General features: G+C 36.5%; 1 protein-coding gene across 1 annotated transcript in view; it reads left to right on the forward strand.

Annotated features, from left to right (window-relative positions):
* SEPTIN14 (septin 14) overlaps nt 1-22,596 on the forward strand; it is a 45,821-nt gene that overhangs the window by 14,558 nt on the left and 8,667 nt on the right. The window contains exons 5-7 of the mRNA XM_074326717.1: nt 10,045-10,141; nt 18,929-19,097; nt 19,973-20,105. Of these exons, the coding sequence (XP_074182818.1) occupies nt 10,045-10,141; nt 18,929-19,097; nt 19,973-20,105 (399 nt within the window). The remainder of the gene's footprint in view (nt 1-10,044; nt 10,142-18,928; nt 19,098-19,972; nt 20,106-22,596) is intronic.

The following is a 22,596-nucleotide window of genomic DNA, read 5'->3' on the forward strand; positions in this document are numbered from 1 at the left end:
GCAGATAGGTCTTTCACATCCTTGGTTAAGTTTATTCCTAGGTATTTTATTCTTTTTGCAGCAATTGCAAAAGGAATTGTTTTTTGTATTTCTTTTTCTGAGATTTCATTGTTGGTATATAGGAAGGCAATGGACTTTTGTGCGTTGATTTTGTAGCCGGCAACTTTACTGTATTCGTTGATTGTTTCTAATAGCTTTTTGGTGGAGTCTTTGGGGTTTTCTATATATAGCATCATGTCATCTGCAAAGAGTGATAATTTAACTTCTTCATTCCCAATTTGGATGTCTTTTATTTCTTTCTCTTGCCTGATTGCTCTGGCAAGGACTTCTAACACTATGTTGAAAAGCAGAGGTGATAGGGGACATCCCTGTCGTGTTCCTGAACGTAGAGCAAAGGGCTTCAGTTTTTCTCCATTAATTATGAGATTTGCAGAGGGCTTGTCATATATGGCCTTTATTATGTTAAAGTATTTTCCTTCTATACCCATTTTATTAAGTGATTTAATCATAAATGGATGTTGTATCTTGTCAAATGCTTTTTCTGCATCAATTGATATAATCATGATTTTTGTCCTTTATTTTGTTTATGTGATGTATCACAATGATGGATTTTCGTATGTTGAACCATTCTTGTGCCCCGGGGATGAACCCCACTTGGTCTTGATGAACAGTCTTTTTAATGCATTGTTGTATTCAATTTGCTAGAATTTTATTTAGGATTTTTGCATCGGTATTCATTAGAGATATTGGTCTGTAGTTTTCTTTTTTTGTGCTGTCCTTACCAGGTTTTGGTATCAGGGTAATGTTGGCCTCATAAAATGAGTTAGGGAGTACTGTCTCTTCTTCAATTTTTTGGAAGAGTTTGTGCAGAATTGGTACTAGATCCTCTTTGAAGGTTTGGTAGAATTCACTAGTGAAGCCATCTGGTCCCGGACTTTTGCTTTTGGGAAGGTTTTGGATGACTGATTCAATTTCGTTACTGGTGATCGGTCTGTTTAGATTTTCCAGTTCTTCATGGTTCAGCCTTGGAAGGCTATATGTTTCTAAGAACTTGTCCATTTCTTCTAGGTTGTTGAATTTGGTGGCATATAGTCCTTCATAGTATTCTTGGATGATCCTTTGTATTTCTGTGGTGTCCGTGATAACTTCCCCTTTTACGTTTCTGATTTTTTTAATCAGTGTCTTCTCTCTTTTTATCTTAGTAAGTCTAGCCAAGGGTTTGTCAATTTTGTTAATCTTTTCAAGAACCAGCTCTTTGTCACATTAATTTTTTCTATTGTCTTTTTGTTCTCTATTTCATTTAGTTCTGCTCTAATTTTTATTATTTCCTTCCTTCTGTTGACTTTGGGTTTTACTTTTTCTTCTTTTTCTAGTTCTGTAAGGTGTACCATGAGGTTATTTATTTGGGAGTTTTCTTGTTTCTTAACATACGCCTGTAATGAGGTAAATTTCCCTCTTAAAACTGCTTTCGCTGCATCCCAAAAATTTTGGTAGGATGTATTTTCATTGTCATTTGTTTCTATGTATCTTTTGATCTCTCCTCTAATTTCTTCTTTGACCCAGTCCTTCTTTAAAAGTATGTTGTTTAATCTCCATGTATTTGTGTTTTATCCTACTTTCTTTTTACAGTTGATATCAAATTTCAAAGTCTTGTGATGAGAGAATATGCTTGGTCTGATTTTAATCTTCTTAAATTTGTTGAGACTGATTTTATGTCCTAATATATGCTCTATCCTTGAGAATGTTCCATGTACACTAGAAAAGAATGTATATTCTGATGTTTTAGGATGAAGTGCTCTATAAATGTCAATTATGTCCATTTCATCTAATGTGTCATTTAGGGCTACTATTTCGTTATTTATTTTCTGTTTGGATGATCTATCCATAGCTGTCAATGATGTATTTAAGTCCCCTAGTATAATTGTGTTTTGGTCAATTTCTCCCTTTAGTTCTGTTAGTAGTTGCTTGGTGTATTTCGGTGCTCCCTGATTGGGGGCATAAATATTGATGACTGTTATGTCTTCTTGTTGTACAGTCCCCTTCACCATTATGAAATGTCCATCTTTGTCTCTTGTTATCTTTTTCACCTTGAAGTCTGTTTCATCTGATATCATTATGGCTACACCTGATTTTCTCTGGGTACCATTTGCTTGGAGTGTCAATTTCCACCCTTTCACTTTGAGTCTATGCTTGTCCTTGTAGCTGAGATGTGTCTCTTGGAGACAGCATATGGTTGGGTTTAGTTTTTTGATCCAATCTGCTACTCTGTGCCTTTTTATTGGTGAGTTCAGTCCATTTACATTTAGGGTGATTATTGATATGTGAGGATTTCCTGTCATTCTATCTTTAGTTTTCTGGTAAGGCTGTGTCTCCATTGTTTCTTTGCCTTTTTGTTGTTGTCTATTATTTCTGTGTGGTGGTATTCTATGATGTTTCCCTCTGTTTCTTCTTTTATTTCAGTATATATTTCAATTCTGGATTTATTTTGAGTGGTTACCCTTAAGTTTATGTAAAAGGAAATTTGATATTTAGAGTATTCCATTTTCTTCAGCACGCTTACTTTCTCCATTCCCATATTCCAGTTCAGGCCTTTACTCTCCCCTTTTTGAGTTTTGGTTGCCACAAATTGTCCCTGTTGATGGTGGTCGAATAGCCTCCTTTAGTATTTCTTGTAGTGCAGGTCGTGTATTAGAAAATTCCCTCAGCTTCTGTATGTCTGGAAAGGTCTTTATTCCTCCTTCATATCTAAAGGATATCTTTGCTGGATATATTATTCTTGGCTCATGGTTTCTCTCTTTCAATAGTTTGAATATTTGGTTCCACTCCCTCCTGGCTTGTAGAGTTTCTGCTGAAAAATCTGATGATAATCTAATGGGCTTTCCTTTGTAAGTTACCGTCTTCTTTCCCTGGCTGCCTTGAGGATTCTTTCTTTGTCGTTGATTTTAGACAGCTTCAATACAATGTGCCTTGGAGAAGGCCTGTTGGGATTGAGGTAACTAGGTGTTCTATTTGCTTCTTGGATTCGAGGGTCCAGTTCTGTCCACAAATTTGGGAAGTTCTCATCGACAATTTGTTTGAATATATTCTGTGTTCCCTTCTGTCTTCCTTCTCCTTCTGGTATGCCCATTATTCTTATATTGCTCTTTCTGATGGAGTCAGAAAGTTCTTGTAGAGTTCTTTCATTTCTTTTAAGTCTCAAGTCTCTTTCTTCTTCTATCTGTGTCATTTCCAGGTTTCTATCTTCAATGTCACTGATTCTTTGCTCCATCTGGTCAACTCTACTACCTAAGCTGGTTATTTCATTCTTAATTTCTTCTATTGAGTTCTTAATCTCCAGAAATTCTATTTGGTTCTTTTTTAAAATTTCAATCTCTTTCGTAAAATGCTCATGCTGTTCTTTGATTGAGTTTCTGAGTTCATTTAACTGCCTATCTGTGTTTTCTTGTATCTCGTTGAGTTTTTTCAGAACTGCAATCTTGAATTGTCTGTCATTTAAGTCACATATTTCTGTATCTTTAAGTGCCTTCTCTGGAGATTTTTCACTTTCTTTCTGAGCTATCTTGTTGCCTTGGTTATTCATGGCGATTACTGGTTTACTATCTCTTCCTAGACATCTACAGTAGTGACTTCTGCAACAGGTTGATAGGAAGCGGTCTTTCTTTTGTTTGCCAGTACTTGTTGGTAGAATATTTTATTATTTCTCCAACTGCAACTTATTTTTCTTCTCCCACACGGTAGTGCTATGTTTTCTCTGCACTATTCCAACTTCTCACACAATGGGGGGATTCCCTGGGACACGGGCTTCTCCTCTGTTAATAGTTCGTCTAGGTCACAGGGCACAGTGTCCCGGTGGGTATGCGGAGAGCTTTTTATGTTCCAAAGCTCTTCCAGCTCCTGATTCAGAGCCCGTATGTTTCAGCAGTTCTGTTTACTCCTGCAGGGATCCACCCAGATAGGTGGGGCCAGGGGTGGGGTAAGTTGTGAGAGGTGGCCCAGAGCAATGGCGGCAACCACCACTGCAGCCGGTCCTGTTTCCATGGCTTCCTCCCCTTTGCCCGAACTAGTTGGGCTGTGAATTTGTGTCTGCCGCCCACAGTTCTCAAATATAGCAAATTTTCTGTTGTTTTGATCTGACACTGCTACTGTTTCGCTTCTAGCACCGGGCAAGTGGGGGCGGGGCGAGCTCTGGGAGGGGAGGGAGGGGGCGGCTAGTCTCAGTGCCTAAGGCTCCGTTCTCTGCTCGGCAGTGCAGGCTTAAACCACCGTTTTCAGCCTTTTTCCCTCAGTCTTTTCTCCGAGGTCTCTGCCGTGAGCATTGGGTTCAGCTGTGGTATATGCTGTCCCCTCACCCCTGTGAAGCCCTGGCGGAGCCCTAGCAGTCCGAGTTCTTCCCTCACTCGCAGCTGCGGTAGTTTCGGGAAGCAGTGAGCTCGGAGCACTGAGCTAGGTCTGCGTCCTGCATCCGCGCGGCTCCGTCTCCGCGTACTTCTCCCTTTTCTCCTCCCTCCATTTGCGCGAATCTCCCACCTGTAGTTGATTTCAGTCGGTACTGGGCCTCTTAGTCTTGCCTGTCTGCTGTGCAGGGAGTCCTTTGTGGAGTTTTTGTTGTTTGATTCTTTGTAAATTATAGGGTAGCTTTACAGTGGCTCAACTCACGCCGCCATTTTTCCGGAAGTCCCTAAAGTAGTTTTAAGAGGGAAATTTATATCATTACAGGCCTACCTCAAGAAAGAAATAATCCCAAATAAATAACCTCACGTTACACCGTAAACAACTGAAAAAGAAGAACAAATGAAACCCTAGGTCAGCAGAAGACAGGATGTAACAAATATCAGAGCAGAACTAAATGAAATAGAGAACAAAAAGACAATAGAAAAAATTTATGTGACAAAGAGCTGGTTCTTTGAAAAGATTAACAAAATTGATAAACCCTTCGGTAGATTCACTAAGATAAAAAGAGAGAAAACACTAATAAACAAAATCAGAATTGAAGAAGGGGAAGTTATCACAGATGCCACAGAAATACAAAGGATCATCCAGAATACTATGAAAGACTATATGCCACCAAACTCAATAACCTGTAATAAATGGACAAGTTCTTAGAAACACATAGCCCTCCTAGACTGAACCATGAAGAACTGGAGAATCTAAACAGACTGATCAGCAGTATCGAAATTGAATCAGTCATCCAAAACCTTCCCAGAAGCGAAAATCCGGGACCAGATGGCGTCACTAATGAATTCTACCAAACCTTCAAAGAGGATCTAATGCCAATCCTGCTAAAACTCTTCCAAAAAATTGAAGAAGAGACAGTACTCCCTAACTCATTTTATGAAGCCGACATTACCTTTATACCAAAACCTGGTAAAGACAACACACACACACAAAAAACATTACAGACCAATTTCTCTGATGAATACAGATGCAAAAATCCTAAACAAAATTCTAGCAAATGGAATACAACAATGCATTAAAAAGATTATTCATCACGACCAAGTGGGGTTCATCCCAGGGGCACAAGGGTGGTTCACCATACGCAAATCCATCAATGTGATACATCACATAAACAAAATAAAGGACAAAAATCATATGATCATATCAATTGATTCAGAAAAAGCATTTGACAAGATACAACATCCATTTATGATTAAAACACTTAATAAAATGGGTATTACTTTAACATAATAAAGGCCATATATGACAAGCCCTCTGCTAATCTCATAATTAATGGAGAAAAACTGAAGCCCTTTGCTCTACGTTCAGGAACACGACAGGGATGTCCCGTATTACCTCTGCTTTTCAACATAGTGTTGGAAGACCTTGCCAGAGTAATCAGGCAAGAGAAACAATAAAAGGCATCCAAATTGGGAATGAAGAAGTTAAATTATCACTCTTTGCAGATGACATGATGCTATATATAGAAAACCCTAAAGACTCCACCAAAAAGCTATTAGAAACAATCAACAAATACAGTAAATTTGCTGGCTACAAATCAACGCACAAAAGTCCATTGTTTTCCTATATACTAACAATGAAATCTCAGAAAAAGAAATACAAAAAACAATTCCTTTTGCAATTGCTGCAAAAAGAATAAAATACCTAGGAGTAAACTTAACCAAGGATGTGAAAGACCTATATGCTGAAAACTATAAGACATTTTTGAAGTAAATTGAAGAAGACACAAAGAAATGGAAAGACATTCCGTGCTCATGGATTGGAAGAATCAACATAGTTAAAATGGCCATATTACCCAAAGCAATATACAGATTCAATGCAATCCCCATCAAAATCCCAATGGCATATTTTAAAGAAATAGAACAAAAAATCATCAAATTTTTCGGAACCACAAAAGACCCCGAAGAGCCAAAGCAATCTTAAGGAAAAAGAACTATAATGGAGGTATCACACTTCCTGACTTTGGCTTGTACTACAGGGCTACAATAATCAAAACAGCATGGTATTAGCAGAAAAACAGACACATAGACCAATGGAATAGAATTGAGAACCCAGAAATAAAACCACATAAATATGGACAGATAATTTTTGACAAAGAAGCTAAAAACATACAATGGAGCAAAGACAGCCTCTTCAATAAATGGTGCTGGGAGACTTGGATAGCCATGTGCAAAAGAATGAAACTGAACTGCTATTTGTCACCATGTACCAAAGTTAATTCAAAATGGATCAAAGACTTAAGCATAAGACCTGACACAATAAACTGCATAGAAGAAAACATAGGTACTAAACTAATGGACCTTGGGTTCAAAGAGCATTTTATGAACTTGTCTCCAAAGGCAATGGAAGTGAAGGCTAAAATAAACGAATGGGACTATATGAAACTTAAAAGCTTCTGCACAGCAAAAGAAACCATTGACAAAATAAAGAGGCCACCAACTGAATGGGAGAAAATTTTGGCAAACAGTGCCTCCGATAAGGGGCTAATATCCAGAATATACAAGGAACTCATGCAACTCAACAACAAAAAAACAAACAACCCAATTGAAAAATGGGCAGAGGATCTGAAGAGACATTTCTCCGAAGAGGACATACAAATGACAAATAGACATATGAAAAAATGCTCAACATCACTAATCATCAGAGAAATGCAAATCAAAACCACAATGAGATATCACCTCACCCCAGTCAGAATGGCTATCATCCACCGGACAAATAGTAACAATTGTTGAAGATGCTGTGGAGAAAAAGGAACCATCATACACTGTTGGTGGGAATGCCGACTGGTGCAGCCGTGATGGAAGGCAGTGTGGAGGTTCCTCAAAAAATTCCGAATAGAATTCCCATATGACCCAGCAATCCCTCTCCTGGGTATCTACCCAAAAAATCTGAAAACATTTATACCTAAAGACACGTGTGCTCCAATGTTCATTGCAGCTTTGTGTACGGTGGCCAAGACATGGAAACAACCAAAATGTCCTTCGATAGATGAATGGATAAAGAAGTTGTGGTATATATACACAATGGAATACTATTTGGCAGTAAGAAAAGATCATATAGGAACATTTATACATGAAATGGAGTTACCTGAAATTAACAATTGTCACCCCAATAAATTTAAAAAATAAATTGTAAAAAAAAAAAAAAAAAAAGAGCTCCTGCTCTAACCATCCTGCTGCCCCTCTGGCAACTCAGCGACAACTCATTGTCTTCAATCTAATTGTGGAGGATGCAGCTCACTGACCCATGTGGCAATCAAACTGGCAACTTTGTTATTCAGGTCTCACACTCTAACCTACTGAGCCATCTGGCCACCCACGTTCACCTTATTTTTTAAATCAGACCTCATAGTTTCCTTCTATTCCTAGTTTGTTGAGTCTTTTTTTATTTTATTTTATTTTATTTTATTTTATTTTATAAATTTATTGGGGTGACAATTGTTAGTAAAGTTACATAGATTTCAGGTGTACAATTCTGTATTACTTCATCTATAAATCCCATTGTGTGTTCATCACCCAGAGTCAGTTCTCCTTCCATCACCATATATTTGATTCCCCTTACCCTCATCTCCCACCCCCCACCCCCCACCTCCCTTACCCTCTGGCAACCACTAAACTATTATCTGTTTCTATAAGTTTCTGTTTCTCATTTGTTTGTCTTGTTTTTTTGTTGTTTTTGGTTTATATACCACATATCAGTGAAATCACATGGTTCTCTGCTTTTTCTGTCTGACTCATTTCGCTCAGCATTACTCTCTCAAGATCCAAAAGTATTGAATTTTGGCAAATGCTTTACGCATTAAGTGAGATTTATCATGAGGCAGATTACATGAATTGATTTTCATACAATGAACTGTTTTTGCATTCCAGAAATAAACCTACTTGGTCAGTGTGTATAATATTTTAATAGGCTCTTGAGTTTGGTTTCCTTGCATTTTATTTATATTTTTTTGCATCAATATTTATGAGGGAGTTTGGTGTATAGCTTTCTTTTCTTTGTGACTTTGTTTGGCTTTGGCATTGACGATTCATAGAATCAGTTTGAGAGTGTTTGTTCCTTTTTAATATCTTTTAAGAGTTTTAGGAGGATTACAGACATTGGTTTTAATTCTCCTGTAAATTACTTTTGGGGGTTTGCCAGTAAATATGTTTTATTATAAAAGTTTTCAAATATACTTTCGTGAAAGAAGACTTTCCGAACTGCTTCAGAAAGTGGCAAGAATGATGGGATAAGTGTGCTTGAACCAAGGAGGAGTATTTTGAGGGGTATTAATGGCAATGTGTCTTTTCCTGTAATACAATTTTCTATTTAAACATTCACCATATTGTCTGATCACACTTCATACTTCAACATAACAAAATCACTCATGAAAACTCTACAACTAACATCATACACAACAGTGAAAAGTTGTAAGCTTTCATCTAATATAAAGAATAAAGCAAGAATACCCAGTTTACTAATTCTTTCTGATTTGTATGCCTTTTATTTCTCTTTTCATTATTTTTTTCTTAATTACTCTGGCTAAGACTTCTAGTACTAAGTTGAATGTTGAATAGGAAATATGAGAGTGGGTGTTCTTTGTGAAGTGCCTAAAACACAGGGTCTAGAGAATAACAAGTAAATGTTAATGCCGTTTTTTTTTATTTATCTTTTCTTGGTTTTCATACTCTATTTTAAGATATCAAAAACTAAGATTTTTAAATTAAAAAGCTGAGTAATGTAAAGATTTTAATTGTCTTTCTACACTGTATTTTATTTAGATCTTGTCTTAAGTATTTTGATCTCTCTTATCTAATTTTACCCTGAGAAACACATAGAGAATAATTTTTCACCAAAAGTAATTAATATACTACTGTTAACTGTTAAATATATAACACGATGCTAAATAGTTTTTACTTTAAACATCATCTGTATAGTCAACTCTTCTATTCACAATCTATATAGCTTCTGACAGATCATTAATATCCTGTGTTCTGCATCCTATTCAAAACCTTATCCTTAACCTATGATTACCCTTCCTACTTTGTTTATCTTCTTCCCAAATCTCCCTTAGTTGACCTCATTTTTTAGATTTCCCCTGACACTCACTATCCAAAATGACCCTTCCATCATTGTATTTAGAATTTATATAGCACTATTTATTAATATACTTTATATTGTGTATACATTAACTAATTATAGTTATTCTTATACTTTGTTTTTTAACTTAACACTGAATTTAAAAGTGATTTGTATATTATTTCCCTGACCTTATCTTTGTGTTTCAGGGTAAAGATAATGTGAGAAAAATGATATATCTACTAAAAATCTTTTCTCTTTGTATTTCCCACAGCATAAGCATAATGTCTTGCTTTAGGCTCTACTCAGTAGACAGTTTTCAATTGTGTGCGTGACCTGACACTAATGCTTGCAGAAATCAATTTACTCATATTTTCTGCCAAGTCATAAAATCTGAGGCAGGGTAGATCCCTTGTTTGAATAAACTTATTATGTTATTCTTGTCTCTGTTATTTCCATAACAGAAATAAGAGTAACAGAGTATGTTATGTTGGTATAAGGGAACATAATAAAATTTCTTTTCATTTCTAGGGACACTTACCTTTTGCTGTAGCAGGGAGTACGGATGAGGTCAAAGTTGGAAAAAGGATGGTCAGAGGCCGTCATTACCCTTGGGGAGTTATACAAGGTAAATATGATGATAGTGAGCAGGCTAGGCTTGCTCTGGACTGATTATGTTATTAATATGCATATTATCAAAGTCTCAAAATATCATTTTAACTTGAGCCAATATTGGTAACTGTTGCTAAGTAGTATAATAACAGTTGCTAATAAGAAGCACAGATTCTGTTTCATTTAAGCTAGTGCTTATTTTGATTATGATTTATTCTTATATCACTTTGCTGGATAGTGTTTTAGGAAACAACCCACAGAGGCTGGACAGAACCTCCTCATTTGCCCCGATCTTCCATATGCATATTACTTCTCTATGCATGAGCCATCACATTCAAGATGTTGGAAAGTCCTTTGAAAAAAAGTACTTTGAACAAAATTGAAACCTAAATACTAGAGTTTAAATGAATGGCTATCATCAACAAGAAAAATAATAACAAGTGTTGGAGAGTCTGTGGAGAAAAAGGAATCCTCATACAGTGTTGGTGGGAATGCAGACTGGTGCAGCCGCTATGGAAGGCAGTGTAGGGTTCCTCAAAAATTTAAGAATAGAATTACCATATGACCCACCAGTGCCCTCTCGTGGTTATATACCCCCAAAATCTGAAAACATTTATCCGTAAAGACTTGTGCTCCAATGTTCATTGCAGCTTTATTTATGGTGAACAAGACATCAAAACAACCAAAGTGTCCTTCAATAGATGATTGGATAAAAATGTGGTACAGATACAAAATGGAATACTATTCTGCCGTAAAAAAAAAAGATGAAATAGTACCATTTGTGACAATGTGGATGGATCTTGAGATTATTATGCTGAGTGAAATAAGTCAGACAGAAAAAGTCAAGAACCATATGATTTCAATAATATGTGAGATAAAACTGAAGGCAGCAAAGGAACAAGACAAACAAAGAAACAAAAACTCATAGACATAGACAATAGTTTAGTTGTTACCAGAGGGTAAAAAGGGAGGGGGATGGTAGATGAGGGTAAAAGTGGTCAAATATATGGTGATGAAGGAGAACTGACTCTGGGTGGTAAACACACAACGTGATATACAGATGATGTATTACAGAATTATACACTTGAAAGCTATGTAACTTTACTAATCCATTGTCACCCCAATAAACTTTAATAAACAAAACAAAACATTGTTCATACTGAAAGCAAGAAACAAACAAGACAAAAACTCATAGACACAGACAATAGTTTAGTGGTTACCAGAGGGTAAGGGGGTTGGGGGGTGGGAGATGAGGGTAAGGGGGATCAAATATATGGTGATGGAAGGAGAACTTACTCTGGGTGGTGAACACGCAATAGGATTTATAGATGATGTAATACAGAATTTTACACCTGAAATCTATGTAATTTTACTAACAATTGTCACCCCAATAAATTAAAAAAATATAAGTGGAAAAAGAAAAAATTTTTGTGTTAGCAGATTTAATTTAATGAAATAATTTACTGTGGTGAAAGTATATTATATTTTTTGTTAGTGCTCTGTAAAATACCTTGAGGGTAGTTTGTAAAATACAAATATAATTATTAATGAAAACTTATACCATATAACGATATAATATAACATGTTACTTCACTGTTTCATATTTGTTCTTTGGCTAATAAATTTAAAGCAAAATTTCTGGTCTATAAATAAACTGTCTATAATTAGCATGTACCATTAACCATACAAAGACTGACAATTAAGTTTGAGAACTTGTTGCCATGATGTTGCTAACTTTTTTGATCTCAGAGAGATTATTCATCATGAATTTGTACCAACTGGACAAACAGTTAATCAATTTTGGTGTGCTGAAAAGGCTGCATGAAAAAATTGGATGATCTGAACATTTCACCAACAATTCATGGATCTTGCATCATGACAATGCACCAGCTCACACGGCACTGTCTGTGAGGGAGTTTTTACCCAGTAAACAAATAACAATATTGAAACACCCTCTGCACTCACCTGATCTGGCCCCCAATGACTTCTTTCTTTACCTGAAGGTAAAGATAATACTGAAAGGAAGACATTTTTTTTTAAACTAAATTTATTGGGGTGACAATTGTTAGTAAAATTACATAGATTTCAGGTGTACAATTCTGTATTACATCATCTATAACTCTCATTGTGTGTTCATCACCCAGAGTCAGTTCTCCTTCCATCACGATATATTCGATTCCCCTTACCCTCTGGCAACCACTAAACTATTGTCTGTGTCTATGAGTTTCTGTTTCTCATTTGTTTGTCTTGTTCTTTTGTTGTTTTTGGTTTATATACCACATATCAGTGAAATCACATGGTACTCTGCTTTTTCTGTCTGACTTGTTTCGTTCAGCAATACTCTCTCAAGATCCATCCATGTTGTCACAAATGTTCCTATATCATCTTTTCTTACTGCCAAATAGTATTCCATTGTGTATATATACCACAACTTCTTTATCCATTCATCTATCAAAGGACATTTTGGTAGTTTCCATGTCTTGGCCACCGTACACAAAGCTGCAATGAACATTGGAGCACACGTGTCTTTAGGTATAAATGTTTTCAGATTTTTTGGGTAGATACCCAGGAGAGGGATTGCTGGGTCATATGGCAATTCTATTTGTAATTCTTTGAGGAACCTCCACACTTCCTTCCATAACGGCTGCACCAGTCTGCATTCCCACCAACACTGTATGAAGGTTTCTTTTTCTCCACAGCCTCTCCAACATTTGTTACTATTTGTCTCGTTGATGATAGCCATTTTGACTGGGGTGAGGTGATATCTCATTGTGGTTTTGATTTGCATTTCTCTGATGATTAGTGATGTTGAGCATTTTTTCATATGTCTATTTGCCATTTGTATGTCCTCTTTGGAGAAATGTCTCTTCAAGTCCTCTGCCCATTTTTCAATTGGGTTGTTTGTTTTTTTGTTGTTGAGTTGCATGAGTTCCTTGTATATTCTGGATACTAGCCCCTTATCGGAGGCACTGTTTGCAAAAATCTTCTCCCATTCAGTTGGTGGCCTCTTTATTTTGTCAATGGTTTCTTTTGCTGTGCAGAAGCTTTTAAATTTCATATAGTCCCATTCGTTTATTTTAGCTTTTACTTCCATTGCCTTTGGAGTCAAGTTCATAAATGCTCTTTGAACCCAAGGTCCATAAGTTTAGTACCTAAGTTTTCTTCTATGCAGTTTATTGTGTCAGGTCTTATGCTTAAGTCTTTGATCCATTTTGAATTAACTTTGGTACATGGTGACAAATAGCAGTCCAGTTTCATTCTTTTGCACGTGGCTATCCAATTCTCCCAGCCCCATTTATTGAAGAGGTTGTCTTTACTCCATTGTATGTTTTTAGCTTCTTTGTCAAAAATTATCTGTCCATATTTATGTGGTTTTATTTCTGGGTTCTCAATTCTATTCCATTGGTCTATGTGTCTGTTTTTCTGCCAATACCATGCTGTTTTGATTATTGTAGCCCTGTAGTACAAGCCAAAGTCAGGAAGTGTGATACCTCCATTATTGTTCTTTTTCCTTAAGATTGCTTTGGCTCTTCGGGGTCTTTTGTGGTTCCAAACAAATCTGATGATTTTTTGTTCTATTTCTTTAAAAAATGCCATTGGGATTTTGATGGGGATTGCATTGAATCTGTATATTGCTTTGGGTAATATGGCCATTTTAACTATGTTGATTCTTCCAATCCATGAGCACGGAATGTCTTTCCATTTCTTTGTGTCTTCTTCAATTTCTTTCAAAAATGTCTTATAGTTTTCAGCATATAGGTCTTTCACATCCTTGGTTAAGTTTATTCCTAGGTATTTTATTCTTTTTGCTGCAATTGCAAAAGGAATTGTTTTTTGTATTTCTTTTCTGAGATTTCATTGTTAGTATATAGGAAGGCAATGGACTTTTGTGCGTTGATTTTGTAGCCGCAACTTTACTGTATTCGTTGATTGTTTCTAATAGCTTTTTGGTGGAGTCTTTAGGGTTTTCTATATATAGCATCATGTCATCTGCAAAGAGTGATAATTTAACTTCTTCATTCCCAATTTGGATGCCTTTTATTTCTTTCTCTTGCCTGATTGCTCTGGCAAGGACTTCCAACACTATGTTGAAAAGCAGAGGTGATAGGGGACATCCCTGTCGTGTTCCTGAACGTAGAGCAAAGGGCTTCAGTTTTTCTCCATTAATTATGAGATTAGCAGAGGGCTTGTCATATATGGCCTTTATTATGTTAAGGTATTTTCCTTCTATACCCATTTTATTAAGTGTTTTAATCATAAATGGATGTTGTATCTTGTCAAATGCTTTTCTGCATCAATTGATATAATCATATGATTTTTGTCCTTTATTTTGTTTATGTGATGTATCACATTGATGGATTTGCGTATGTTGAACCATCCTTGTGCCCCGGGGATGAACCCCACTTGGTCGTGATGAATAATCTTTTTAATGCATTGTTGTATTCGATTTGCTAGAATTTTATTTAGGATTTTTGCATCGGTATTCATCAGAGATATTGGTCTATAGTTTTCTTTTTTTGTGCTGTCCTTACCAGGTTTTGGTATCAGGGTAATGTTGGCCTCATAAAATGAGTTAGGGAGTACTGTCTCTTCTTCAATTTTTTGGAAGAGTTTGTGCAGGATTGGTTAGATCCTCTTTGAAGGTTGGTAGAATTCACTAGTGAAGCCATCTGGTCCCGGACTTTTGCTTTTGGGAAGGTTTTGGATGACTGATTCAATTTCATTACTGGTAATCGGTCTGTTTAGATTTTCCAGTTCTTCATGGTTCAGCCTTAGAAGGCTATATGTTTCTAAGAACTTGTCCATTTCTTCTAGGTTGTCGAATTTGGTGGCATATCGTCCTTCATAGTATTCTTGGATGATCCTTTGTATTTCTGTGGTGTCCGTGATAACTTCCCCTTTTACGTTTCTGATTTTGTTAATCAGTGTCTTCTCTCTTTTTATCTTAGTAAGTCTAGCCAAGGGTTTGTCAATTTTGTTAATCTTTTCAAAGAACCAGCTCTTTGTCACATTAATTTTTTCTATTGTCTTTTTGTTCTCTATTTCATTTAGTTCTGCTCTAATTTTTGTTATTTCCTTTCTTCTGCTGACCTTGGGTTTTACTTGTTCTTCTTTTTCTAGTTCTTTAAGGTGTAACATGAGGTTATTTATTTGGGAGTTTTCTTGTTTCTTGAGATAGGCCTGTAATGAGATAAATTTCCCTCTTAAAACTGCTTTCGCTGCATCCCAAAAATTTTGGTAGGATGTATTTTCATTGTCATTTGTTTCTATGTATCTTTTGATCTCTCCTCTAATTTCTTCTTTGACCCAGTCCTTCTTTAAAAGTATGTTATTTAATCTCCATGTATTTGTGTTTTTCCCCGCTTTCTTTTTACAGTTGATATCCAATTTCAAAGCCTTGTGATCAGAGAATATGCATGGTATGATTTCAATCTTCTTAAATTTGTTGAGACTGATTTTATGTCCCAATATATGGTCTATCCTTGAGAATGTTCCATGTACACTAGAAAAGAATGTGTAGTCTGATGTTTTAGGATGAAGTGCTCTATAAATGTCAATTATGTCCATTTCATCTAATGTGTCATTTAGGGCTACTATTTCGTTATTTATTTTCTGTTTGGATGATCTATCCATAGCTGTCAATGATGTATTTAAGTCCCCTAGTATAATTGTGTTTTGGTCAATTTCTCCCTTTAGTTCTGTTAGTAGTTGCTTGGTGTATTTCGGTGCTCCCTGATTAGGGGCATAAATATTGATGACTGTTATGTCTTCTTGTTGTACAGTCCCCTTCACCATTATGAAATGTCCATCTTTGTCTCTTGTTATCTTTTTCACCTTGAAGTCTGTTTCATCTCATATCATTATGGCTACACCTGATTTTCTCTGGGTACCATTTGCTTGGAGTGTCAATTTCCACCCTTTCACTTTGAGTCTATGCTTGTCCTTGTAGCTGAGATGTGTCTCTTGGAGACAGTATATGGTTGGGTTTAGTTTTTTGATCCAATCTGCTACTCTGTGCCTTTTTATTGGTGAGTTCAGTCCATTTACATTTAGGGAGATTATTGATATGTGAGGATTTCCTGTCATTCTATCTTTAGTTTTCTGGTAAGGCTGTGTCTCCATTGTTTCTTTGCCTTTTTGTTGTTGTCTATTATGTCTGTGTGGTGGTATTCTATGATATTTCCCTCTTTTTCTTCTTTTATTTCAGTATATATTTCAGTTCTGGATTTATTTTGAGTGGTTACCCTTAAGTTTATGTAAAAGAATGTTTGATAATTAGAGTATTCCATTTTCTTCAGCATGCTTACTTTCTCCATTCCCATATTCTGGTTCAGGCCTTTACTCTCCCCCTTTTTGAGTTTTGGTTGCCACAAATTGTCCCTGTTGATGGTGGTCGAATAGCCTCCTTTAGTATTTCTTGTAGTGCAGGTCGTGTATTAGAAAATTCCCTCAGCTTCTGTATGTCTGGAAAGGTCTTTATTCCTCCTTCATATCTAAAGGATATCTTTGCTGGATATATTATTCTTGGCTCATGGTTTCTCTCTTTCAATAGTTTGAATATTTGGTTCCACTCCCTCCTGGCTTGTAGAGTTTCTGCTGAAAAATCTGATGATAATCTAATGGGCTTTCCTTTGTAAGTTACCGTCTTCTTTTCCCTGGCTGCCTTGAGGATTCTTTCTTTGTCGTTGATTTTAGACATCTTCAATACAATGTGCCTTGGAGAAGGTCTGTTGGGATTGAGGTAACTAGGTGTTCTATTTGCTTCTTGGATTCGAGGGTCCAGTTCTGTCCACAAATTTGGGAAGTTCTCATCGACAATTTGTTTGAATATATTCTCTGTTCCCTTCTCTCTTTCTTCTCCTTCTGGTATGCCCATTATTCTTATATTGCTCTTTCTGATGGAGTCAGAAAGTTCTTGTACAGTTCTTTCATTTCTTTTAAGTCTCAAGTCTCTTTCTTCTTCAATTTGTGTCATTTCCAGGTTTCTATCTTCGATGTCACTGATTCTTTGCTCCATCTGGTCAACTCTACTACCTAAGCTGGTTATTTCATTCTTAATTTCTTCTATTGAGTTCTTAATCTCCAGAAATTCTATTTGGTTCTTTTTTAAGATTTCAATCTCTTTCGTAAAATGCTCATGCTGTTCTTTGATTGAGTTTCTGAGTTCATTTAACTGCCTATCTGTGCTTTCTTGTATCTTGTTGAGTTTTTTCAGAACTGCAATCTTGAATTCTCTGTCACTTAAGTCACATATTTCTGTATCTTTAAGTGCCTTCTCTGGAGATTTTTCACTTTCTTTCTGAGCTGTCTTGTTGCCTTGGTTATTCATGGTGATTACTGGTTTACTATTTCTCTTCCTAGACATCTACAGGAGTGACTTCTGCAACAGGTTGATAGGAAGTGGTCTTTCTTTTGTTTGCCAGTACTTGTTGGTAGAATATTTTATTATTTCTCCAACTGCAACTTATTTTTCTTCTCCCACACGGTAGTGCTATGTTTTCTCTGCACTATTCCAACTTCTCACACAATGGGGGGATTCCCTGGGAGACGGGCTTTTCCTCTGTTAATAGTTCGTCTAGGTCACAGGGCGCAGTGTCCCGGTGGGTATGCGGAGAGCTTTTGATGTTCCAAAGCTCTTCCAGCTCCTGATTCAGAGCCCGTATGTTTCAGCAGTTCTGTTTACTCCTGCAGGTATCCGCCCAGATAGGTGGGGTCATGGGCGGGGTGAGTTGTGAGAGGTGGCCCAGAGCAATGGCGGCGACCACCACCACAGCCGGTCCTGCTTCCACAGCTCTCTCCCCTTTGCTGGAACTAGTTGGGCTATGAATTTGTGTCTGCGGTCACAGTTCTCTAAATAGCAAATTTTCTGTTGTTTTGACCTGACACTGCTACTGTTTCGCTTCTAGCACTGGGCAGGTGGGGGCGGGGCGTGCTCTGGGATTGGAGGGAGGGGGCGGCTAGTCTCAGTGCCTAAGGCTCCGTTCTCTGCTCGGCAGTGCAGGCTTAAACCACCGTTTTCAGCCTTTTTCCCTCAGTCTTTTCTCCGAGGTCTCTGCCGTGAGCGTTGGGTTCAGCCGTGTTATATGCTGTCCCCTCAGCCCTGTGGAGCCCTGGTGGAGCCCTAGCAGTCCGAGCTCTTCCCTCTTCCGCTGCTGCGGTGGTTCCGGGAAGCAGCGAGCTCAGAGCACTGAGCTAGGTCTGCGTCCTGCGCCCATGCAGCTCCGTCTCCGCGCACTTCTCCGTTTCCTCCTCCCCCGACTCACGCGAATCTCCCACCTGTAGGTGATTTTGGTAGTGGGGCTCTTCGTCTTGCCTGTCTGCTGTGCAGGGAGTCCTTTGTGGAGTTTTTGTTGTTCAATTCTTTGAAAATTCCAGGGGAGCTTTACAGAGGCTCACCTCACTCAGCCATTTTTCCGGAAGTCCGACATTTTGATGACATTCAGGACATGTAGGGTAATACGACAACAGTTCTGATGGCTATTTCAGAAAAAAAAAAATTCCAAAATTGCTTTGAAGGGTGGACTAGGCACTGGTGTTGGTGCATAGCTTCCCCAGGGGAGCACTTCAAAGGTGACCATAGTGATATTCATCAATGAGGTATGTGGTACTTTTTCTGGAATGAGTCTAGAAAACTTAATTGTCATACCTCATAGTTACGTGGTTAAAGCAATTATAACTATTAATCAGAATGATCTCTTAGTTGTTATTTTAAATATGTTTTTCATGCATGCATTTATTTAATAAAACATCTTGAATGCTAGGGATTGATGATGTGTTGTGGCTTTATTATTTCCCTACCCAGTGGAAAATGAAAATCACTGTGATTTTGTTAAGCTCCGGGACATGCTTCTTTGTACAAATATGGAAGACCTAAAAGAACAAACTCACACCCTGCATTATGGACGTTATAGGTGCTGTAAACTGCAGAGAATTGGCTTCACTGATGTAGGCCCAGACAACCAGCCAGTTAGGTGAGTAGAGATTTTTCTTGAACAAGCTAATGGATGATTTACAAAGTTCCTACATTCATGAGATACAATCATTTGTGAAATAACTGTACTTCTCATATCCTGAGTTATCCTGAATTTTATGTTTTTCAATCATCTTCAAAGTTAGATGGAGAACATTATTAGGAGAAACATAATGCAAGGAATCATTTAGATTCTGAAATATGTGTATCCAGTATATGTATATGATAATGTGTATATCCAAAAGAGACATTTAGGAAGAAAATTGACAAATAGTAGCAAAGATTGGCAAAGGCTGGCAAAGGATATTGAGAAGGAGGCAATAAATATTGAGAGTTGGATGGAGGAAAGAGGAAAAACAACAGTATAATATTACGGAAATAAAATGAAAATAGTTGGAAAGTAGGTGTATTCAGCCATATTGAAGATGAATAGGATTTGTGCTGCAAAAACATGATAGTCATATAATCTAGTTATATTAGTTATGGTACTTTGAAGACAACCAAAATTGAATTAGCTACCTTAAATAAACCATAGTTTGAAAGATACTGGGCTTTTAAAATTTTAATTATTTTGAGAACAAGAGGTTTTCCCAAATTTTATTGTGAAAAGATGTAAAGAAATATGATATCATAAAAAGTTGTGGGAACTAGAAATCACTGATGTAACTGTTTTCAAATTTCTAGTATACTGTCTTATATTCAATATTGCACCTACCTCATTTTTTTATATTTCATGATATAGAAATTTCCATTTCTATGCATGGAAGAATATTGGTAAATATCTTTACATGAGACTTAATATATAATATATACTTTTACATTATACTTTTATTTATATTACCATTTTAATATAATAATAATAAAATTCCTTTGTAGTTTTCAAGAGATCTATGAAGTCAAAAGACAGGAGTTCTATGATCAATGCCAGAGGGAAGAAGATGTATTGAAACAAAAGTTTATGCAGCGAGTAAAGGAGAAAGAAATTACATTTAAAGAAGCTGAAAAAGAGGCAAGTATTTCCAGTTTAATATAATTGGTATTCATTTGTAGGTATCCTATTAATTTAGGGTATTTAATCTCAATAATTTAGTTGATGTTTTGGGAGACTCATTGCTATTTTTTATTTATTTATTTATTTATTTATTTATTTATTTATATTAAATTTATTGAGGTGACAATTGTTAGTAAAATTACATAGATTTCAAGTAGCTATTTACCATGTAGGTTTTGAGCACAGACTTTAAAAAATTATAGTCTGTAATTTTTATCTAGAGGATTTGGAAAAATTGCTTTTTAAAAATTTTTTTTAGTAGTTTGTTTATTTTAATAATTTAAACAATTTAATTATAGTATACATTATATTAGTTTCAGGTGTACAACATAGTGATTAGACATTTATATAACTTACGAAGTGATTATCCCAATAACTCTAGTACCTATCTCATACCATACATAGTTATTAAAATATTGACTATATTCCTTATGCTATATTTTACATCCTCATGACTATTTTATAACTACCAATATGTACATCTTAATCCCTTTCCCTTTTTCGACCATCTCTCCAACCTTCCTCCCAGCTGGCAACCATCAAAATGTTCTCTGTATCTATGAGTTTGTGACAGTTTTGTTTGTTTATTTATTTTGTTCTTTATGCTCCACATATAAACGAAATTATATGGCATTTGTCTTTCTCTGTTTGACTTACTCAGCACAATGCCCACAAAGTTCATCCACGTTGTTGCAGATGCAAGATTTCATTTTTTATGGCTGAGTAATATTCCATTGTGTGTGTATGTGTGTGTGTGTGTGTATTACATCTTCTTTATCCACTCATCCATTGATGGACACAATATCTCAGCTATTGTAAATAATGCTGCAAAATAGATAGATAGACAGACAGACAGACAGACAGACAGACAGATGCACATGTCCCTTTGAAGTAGTGTTTTGCGTTTCTTTGGATAAATACCCAAAAGCGGGAATACTGGGCCCTTCTTTGTGTCTTGTTATAGCCTTTGTTTTAAAGTCTATTTTGTCTGGTATAAGTATTGTTACCCCAGATTTTGTTGTTGTTGTTGTTGTTTTTTCTTAATTAAGTTTATTGGAGTGACAATTGTTAGTAAAGTTACATAGATATCAGATGTACAATTCTGTAATACATCATCTATATATCACATTGTGTATTCACCACCCAAAGTCTGTTCTTCTTCCATCACCACCTATTGGATCCCCTTACCTTCAGCTACCACCCCCCATCCCCCTTACACTCTGGTAACCACTAAACTATTGTCTGTGCCTGTGAGTTTTTATTTCTCATTTGTTTATCTTGTTCTTTTGTTGTTTTTGGTTTACATACCACATATCAGTGAAATCATATGGTTCTCTGCTTTTTCTGGGTGACTTATTTCGCTTAGCATGATAATCTCAAGATCCGTCTACGTTGTTGCAAATGGCACTATTTCATCTTTTCTTATGGCAGAGTAGTATTCCATTATGTGTGCATACCATATCTTATTTATCCCTTCATGCATCTAAGGACACTTTGGTTGTTTCCATGTCTTGTCCACTGTAAATATAGCTGCAATGAACATCGGAGCACATATATCTTTATGTATAAGTGTTTTCAAATATTTTTGGTATATACCCAGCATACTACCATGCTGGGTAGTATGATAATTCTATTCCTAAAATTTTGAGGACCCTCCACACTGCCTTCCATAACGGCTGCACCAATCTGCATTCCCACCAACAGTGTATGAGGGTTCCTTTTTCTCCACAGCATCTCCAACACTTATTATGACAGCCATTCTAACAGATGTGAGGTGATATCTCATTGTGGTTTTATTTGCATTTCTCTTTTTATGTGTCTATTGGCCATGTGTATGTACTCTTTGGAGAAATGTCTATTCAGGTCCTCTGCCTATTTTCTAATTGGATTTTTTATTGTTGTTGAGTTGTATGAGTTCCACATATAGTTTGGATATTAGCCCCTTATCAGAGGTGTTGTTCACCCATTGGGTTGGTTGCCTCTTTATTTTGCTAGTGGTTTCCTTTGCTGTGCAGATGCTTTTTAGTGGATAGTCCCTTTCATTTATTTTAGCTTTTACTTGCCTTGAGGTCAAATACATAAAATCCTTTTTGAATCCAAGGTTCATAAGTTTAGTACCTATGTTTTCTTCTATGCAGTTTATTGTTTCAGGTTTTATGTTTAGGTCTTTGATCCATTTTGAGTTAATTTTGGTACTCAATGACAGATAGCAGTCTAGTTTCATTCTTTTGCATGTGGCTTTCCAATCTCCCAGTACCATTCATTGAAGAGGCTGTCTCTTCCTCCTTGTGTGTTTTTAGCTTCTTTGTCGAAAATTATCTGTCCATATTTATGTAGATTTGTTTCTGGGTTTTCAGTTCTATTTCATTGGTCTGTGTGCCTGTTTCTCTGCCAGTACCTTGCTGTTTTGATTATTGTTGTCCTGCAGTACTGCTGGAAGTCAGGGAGT

Source organism: Rhinolophus sinicus, linkage group LG03 (assembly GCF_036562045.2).
Source record: "Rhinolophus sinicus isolate RSC01 linkage group LG03, ASM3656204v1, whole genome shotgun sequence".
Classification (NCBI taxonomy): domain Eukaryota; kingdom Metazoa; phylum Chordata; class Mammalia; order Chiroptera; family Rhinolophidae; genus Rhinolophus; species Rhinolophus sinicus.